Source organism: Gossypium raimondii, chromosome 6, assembly GCF_025698545.1.
Source record: "Gossypium raimondii isolate GPD5lz chromosome 6, ASM2569854v1, whole genome shotgun sequence".
In the NCBI taxonomy this organism is placed as follows: Eukaryota; Viridiplantae; Streptophyta; class Magnoliopsida; order Malvales; family Malvaceae; genus Gossypium; species Gossypium raimondii.
Window position 1 is genome coordinate 232,842 of NC_068570.1, and position 7,446 is coordinate 240,287.

Genomic DNA, 7,446 nt, shown 5'->3' on the forward strand with positions numbered 1-7,446 from the left:
CTTAATTTATGTTGAAATAACTTTTTTTTATGTTTATTTTATGATTTATAAAACTTAATGTTTTGGAAGATTGTAATTGTTTCGTTTAACAATATTGTTTCAAAGTTAGGAATATAAAATATTACTGCTGCTTTTTGGTGATTATATTTGGACCCACCTTCGTATTTTTGCATGTCGTTTTCAAATTTTTTTTTGCCAAATCACAATTCAATCATAGAACATGGTTTTCTTGGTCTATGTGAAATTTATTGGCCATTGTTCAAGTCCTTCAATTTTTTCGTCCAGGCGTGTTGTACTACTAACATTTTTTGTTTTGGTGATATGGGTTTTTTAATTTTTAAATCATTTTCGAATTTAGACTAATTTTAGAATTATGATAGTTTAGGATCCGTGTTATTCGGGGTCCGATTCATTTGGATTTGCTGGTTGGATTTTTTGGCTTGTTTCGTTTTAAATTCAAGACTTGAGTTTATGTCATTTTGAATAATTTCTTTTGATTTTTTCAAGTTCCAACCATTTTTTAATTTGAAATACACATATTTTGATTATTGACATTTTATGATTGTTGTATTATACAATGATAAAATGGTAAAAATCTAGAACTCTCTTGACCCAACTTGAAACTAAAGATAATTGTAACCTATGACGTACTTTTCTCTACTACCAAACACATATACTGACTTAATGTCCCGAAACATAAATTTCAGTGTCCTTAACTTACCTTCAACATTTAAGCTCATTCCATCTTCCTTAAAAAACTTCTTTTAAGCTTGATCCATCCAAAAATATACAAACAATGATCAAATATGATTAAATCGATTTTAACTTCGATATTTTCCAATCAAAATTTTCAGGTTAGATATGAAGTAACCCCCAACAAGTTCTAGTAGTTTTTTTTTTTTTTTTTAAATGGAACCTAAAGGGAAAAGAAAGCAGCCTTCGTTTAGTTGATTTCAACTATTAGTTCTAGACCATAGAACATGGGAGGCAAAGCTAAAGAGAGAGAAGTTGTCACTTGGATCATAAGGACCACAATAAACAATGTTTTTAGAATTAAATTGGTGATCGAAATAGTCATGTTATCGATTTTTAGTTCATTCGATTTAATTGGTCATTTGATTCAAATAAAATTAATTATTTAAAAAATTTATAAAAATTATAAAGCTGATTCAACTAATCCATACCAATTCTCAAATTAAACATTTTTATTTTATTTTATTTTGGACCGTGTACTAGTCTGTTCCAATTTCAACAACCTTCCAATAAATACAAGGGTAAACTACACTAGTAATCACCCAATTATGCTTAGTAAAATTCTTTTTTGGTCACCTAACTATGAAAATTTATAAAATAGTCGTCCAATGTTTAATTTTGTCTTTCCCAGCTAACAGTGGCAGTTTTTAAAATTAGTATGATAGCAACTTTAACCCTCAACTTTTATACATTGTCTCAATTTAGTCTTGATTCTAAAAAATCAAACCCTCCACATTTACACGTTGTGTAATTTGATCTTTTTTTGTAATTTTTCTTTTCTTTGTGACCCTTTCACCTAAAAAGTTAAAAAAATAAATTTATCAACTAAATTTGATTGAAAATATACAAAAATAGAAACACCCAAAAATCTAATATAATAATTTTCATCTTTTATTTTTCTTTTAAAATTAACCCCTAATGTCACACAAAAAAAAATTTGCAAAAAAGGACCAAATTGCACAATGTGTAAATGTTGAGGGTTAAAGTTGCCACCGTTAATCAATTGAAGACCAAAAAATACAAATTTAAATAATTGAGTAACTATTTTATACTTTTTATAATTAGGTGGCTACTAATATTGTTGAACTTGAATATAAAATATACCAATATCATGTTTAAGTATCAATGAGGATTGGGGGGCTATTCTATTTTAACTCTATATCTTTATTATTGTTATTATTGATTAAACTTTACAGATTTAATAATTTTACCTCAGCTAGCTTGTTCTTCTTGTACCCACTAATCTATTTGATAGCTGTGAAAGTGATTTTTTAAAAAAAAGGTACGTTGAAGAGTCATTTTCTAGCTCTGTCCACAAAGGACTACGAAGCAACAACTTCACTTTAAAGTGTAGATGATAGCTGCAGCCTGTGCCATCCATGTGGCTGCCATAAGTTCGATAATTGCATGAATTTCTCGAGTAAATTCAATTGGTTGAGCACTCATTAGCTCGAAAAACATTAAAATATGATCATTTGGTGGACATCAATAGTTACTGATACCACCTGTATTATGTGCAAGTAATAGAGTACCTTTTGTATTCTAATTTGGTCAGATATAATTTTTCTTGTTTAGCAGTAGAGGAGAAAAATCGGAGATAAAAGCTGGGAACGATAGTTGAAAGTAAAAACGAAGCATGCAAACAGCAATAGCATCTAAGCCATAAAAAGGCTAGAAAAAGAAACAGAAAAGGAAGCACGTACGCACATGCATGTGAATCACTGCTATATTTTCGTATCTGCCAATCGATTCTCAGAATCCCAAGCTCTAAATTTAAGAACCCCCAATACCTAACACCTGCTCCTGCTGGTACACTTTCAGTACATACATAAACATATGCATGCAATACATATACATATACATATACAAAGATTAACTATGAATGACCTTATCCTATGTACAAGTATTTTGTTCCATTTACTTTAAAAAATAGACAAATTAGTTACTATATATTAGATCAAAGAATAAATTAGTCATTTCTATAAAAAAAGGTAATTTATTTTTACTATTAAAAACGGTGTGGTTGACGGAATAATTAGACAATTACATTTGGAATGCCACGTGCACCTCATACTAACTTACATGAACTAGTTTTTAATAATAGAAATGGATGAAATTGTTAACAAAATGACTAGTTTACTATTTAATCTAACGTACAGGAATTAATTTATCCATTTTTTTTAAGAGAGGGGAAAATGTAACTTAACTTCTAATACAAGGGTTCGATGATAATTTTACCTTTTATTATAATTTTTAAATAATTACAAATTACAATATAAAATGGAAAATTAGCTTTGAGGAATGGGATATTTCAATGGAAAATGTGTGTGTCATGTTATACGAAAAATAGAGGACAAAACCGAATCATTTCAACTTTGAAACTATAAGAAAAGAAATAGCTTCCCAAGGAGGAAAATTTTCACTTTAAGTAATGGCAATAAAGCAAAAACAGGTTGTGTTGTGTTAGGCTTTTTTTAACCAAATATTATAAAAAAAATTAAATTATTTATTTAAAAATATGTGTTTGAAAATATTTATAAAATAATGTCAAATTTAGAATTTAGCCCCTATACTTTTATTTCCAATAATCTAGTTTTCTACTTTTCATGTTTTAAAATTCAAGTCTAATTGTTAACACTATTATTTTTTTAAATTTGTTGATGTGTTATTTTGAAATTAAAAAAATACTCGGTAGCAATGTAACTAAAAAATGACATTCTAATTACTTGAATTTAACAAAATAATTTTAACAGCATTAATAATTGGATCTAAATTTTATTAATAATTAAAAAAAGACTAAATTCCTAAAAATAAAAGTACATGTATTAAAATTCGATTGGCATGGGCATTGTTATCTTTGCAGGAGGACGTGTGTTCAAGTGCGCCAATATCCTTTTATTTATAAGCTGGAAATGAACTATTGGTAATTATAGGCATTATATCAAAAAAACAGATATGATCAGAATCTATAATGAGATTATTTAAAAAAAACACCAAATTGCCATCATTAATGACTATTTGGGAATCTCAAGGTAATTTTTTACACCAAATTCCACCATTGGTGACTATTTGGACTTTCGAAGTGCAAATCAAACGTTATTCTGAGAATCTTTGCAACTTCATTATCGCAATAATTACAATTTGGTATTATTTTTAAAAAAAATTTAAACTAATGTTCTAAAGATATTTTTTTTCATATATTTTCATAATTAAAAAAAAAAGGACTTTTGTGTTAGATTGGTGTAGCGATATAGCACCTAATGTCAACAAAAATGGTTGGTTCCAAACATCCTATTTTTCTCCAAGGCAAAGGACATGTAATCCAACAGAGTTTAAATGCAAATGCAATGAATAGGGAACATAGGGAGATTAAGAGGCCGGCCTATATTTCTCATGTACTACAATTAACTACATCACTAGCCATAGTGGGAATAACTAGTGATTTGGTTGAACATTAAACTATATTACATTAGATTCATCACGTGCGAAAAAAATTATGTAATAAATATATCTATAAAATATTAATGTAAAAACTTTAGTTAAGTTTAACTAATAAAACTTTAGTTAAAATAGTTAAGTTTTTAGATTTTATATAAAATATAAATAAAATAAAATACAGTCGAAATAATATTTTATTACTTTATAAAAGGGATAGTATTAACTACATCAACCGAACATTATAATTAGTATAGATAAGTAAAATTTTAAGCTAATTGAGGTTTTAGACTACCATGCTAAAATTTGACATAAATAGGAGGAAAATATGCTTCAATGTACTTGAACCCACGTATTATTGTATTGACAATAATGCTCATGCAAATTGAGCTAAGACTTAATTAGTTATAGCATCCAAGATTTTAATAAACAAATAAACGGTTATAGAGAGGATTGATTGTATTTGTTGGATTTTCAAGTGACTAAGGCTTTATTTGATAAATTGTTGAAAAATTAAATTCATTGAATATTAATATTAATACTTTCGTTGAATTAATTTTTATGATAATCAAAATAAAACAAATTTTTTTATAAAAGAAAAGTGCAGAATATGATAAATAGATAAGAGCTACTCATCACTTAATGAGTAATATTTTCAATTACTTCAATTTTATTTTACTATTATATTATTCTATAAAAATTTACTTTTAAAAGTTGACTGAAATGTTTAAAATTTAAGAATAGAATGTAGAATATATTTTTTTAATTATTAAATAATCTAATTAATTTTAAGTAAGGTATAAAAGAGAAAGAGGGACCATGATGTTGTTTGGGAGGAGCAAAGCCAAAGGAGGTGTTATCCTAATATTATCAAATTATGTCGATTAAAATAGACCAGTTATCCATTGAGTTAGTGATGCAATGACAAAAGACTTGTGTTAAAATGAAGCCTGAATTAGACCCAAGTTTCCAAACACAACCAAAAACAAGTCCCTAGGGTCTAATAGAGAAAGAGGGGGCCATAATGTCTTTAGGGAAGGCAACAAAGGGGGTGTATAACTATAATCCCAATAGGGGGTTTGCCCTTTCAAACATGTACTGTGAACTCACAAGCTAGGCCCTAAAAGAAAAACTACACACCCCAAAAGTCAAGTCCTTTAATCCCCCACATGGCTATGTTTTCTCTTACAATTTCATCCATATATACCCCTTTTAACCCCCCTTCACTCTTTCACACACCAACTCTCTAAAAGCTCTTCACTTTCCTTCTCTCTCTTTTTCCCTTTCAAATCTCCCCAAAAGAAAAAAAAACATCATGGCTATCGACAAGAAACCAAACAGATTGCCTCAAACAGCTGTTATCAAACAAATCCTCAAGAGATGTTCAAGTTTGGGTAAGAAACAACAAAGCTACGATGATCAACAACAACAAGGAGGGCTGCCATTGGATGTCCCAAAAGGTCATTTCGTTGTGTATGTTGGTCAAAACAGGAGTAGATACATTGTCCCTATCTCTTTCTTGACCCGACCCGAATTCCAGAAGTTGCTCCATCAAGCTGAAGAAGAATTCGGGTTTGATCATGATATGGGTCTCACTATTCCTTGTGAAGAAGTTGTGTTCCAGTCCCTAACATCCATGCTCAGATGATTTTTAAATGGTTAGGGTTTTTAATGAAAATGAAGATGAAGCTGCTCCATTTGCTTCTCTGGTTACCCCTTTTTTTTTTTTTTGGTTGAGTTGTTTTATGTAACTCTGACCCGAAAACCCATGAATGTTATTTAAAGTATCTGGGTTTTTGTTTTTATTTTTTAGATTTTGTAAATCTTGAGAAAGATTGAAAATTTTCCTCATTGAGGTGTGGGTTGTAACATCAACTACTAATGTACCCTTTGAGAGAACCTAATATCAACGATTTAAAAGAAATGGGTTAATATATAATTTGGTACTTGACTTTAGTTTAAATATTCAATTTGGTATATGAGTTTCTTTTGTTTCATTCTAGTACCAGGGCGAAGGTAAAGGGGCGCAAGTAGTGGCCTTGGTCCCCTTAAAATGGTAAATTTGTCATTTAGCCTCTTAAATTTTATAAAATTATATAATAGTATAATAGTAAAATTGTACTTCGACCTCTTCAAACTTTGTCCCTTTCGTTATTTGAGTTTGACTTTAATATCTAATTTAGTGCTAAGATCAAATGGCATCATGTGGCTCAACAAAGATTTAACATCTATGCTCTAGATGCTTAATTGGAATACAAAAAAGCTTATGTACAAAATTGAATATTGAAGTTAAATTCAGACACATAACTAAAAAACAAAACCCGAAGTATCAAATTGAACATTAAACTCAAATTCAAGCATCAAATTAAAGTCAGATGCCAAATAATATATTAATCCAAAAAATGATCAAACTAAACAGCTCATTGGAATGTTTCTGGCAGAGATGAAAGTTAATAATTATCAAACAAAAACTTACGAATAAGGTGGGAAATGGGGTTAAAAACAATGGTAACTTTGGTTTGTTGTAACCATTTTATTTTATATTTTATTACCAAACCTTGTCTGACATTGCAACTATGGTTGAAACACCAGATAATAGTTGTTCTTTTATTTCTCTTATGTTTGTACATTTGTAGCCAAAAAGGCTGAAAAAAGCTGTTTTCCAATTTCAATTGGTCATTTCCAACTTCCAATCCTTTGAAAGTTTCAGCTCTTTTCCTCAACATATGCAGCATCTAAACATTGGAGTCCGTGAAAATATTTTTATGTTTTATACCAATTTTTGGTTCAATTCTGATTTTAGTCCTTTTTTATTTTATTATGTTGGAATTTGAGATTTAAGCATTGTACTTTTAATTCGACATAATTTGATCTCTTTACTTTTCGGATGTCATTAGTGAAATCAAATTGAATTATAAATATTTAAAATAGAAGGATTAAATGTCAAATTTCGACATGATAGAATGACTAAAACCATAAATTTATATTTTTTTTCACTTGATTTCATCAAAATTTCATTCATTCATTCAGACTAAAACAAAAAAGAAGTCGAAACCGCCATGCACGTTGATCCATCCGCATCCATCAAAGGACTGCCATGTGGTGGGAACCACAAACAAAAAAAATCTAGTAGTAGATATGGTGATGATGATGATGATCAGATCACGACTAGCAATGGCCTTCAGTAAAGTCAAGTGGGTGTTGTAGATATACAACAGTATTACAGAGTTACCTCAATTTCAATTTTAAAAATAATAA

The 7,446-nt window shown here is 29.1% G+C and overlaps 1 protein-coding gene across 1 annotated transcript; it reads left to right on the forward strand.

The window, feature by feature from the left end:
- The first annotated feature begins 5,340 nt into the window (after positions 1-5,340).
- Positions 5,341-6,127, forward strand: LOC105771496 (protein SMALL AUXIN UP-REGULATED RNA 51). Its single transcript, XM_012592954.2, has one exon. The coding sequence runs from the start codon at positions 5,504-5,506 to the stop codon at positions 5,834-5,836; it is 333 nt and encodes a 110-aa protein (XP_012448408.1). The 5' UTR covers positions 5,341-5,503; the 3' UTR covers positions 5,837-6,127.
- Positions 6,128-7,446: the final 1,319 nt, after the last annotated feature.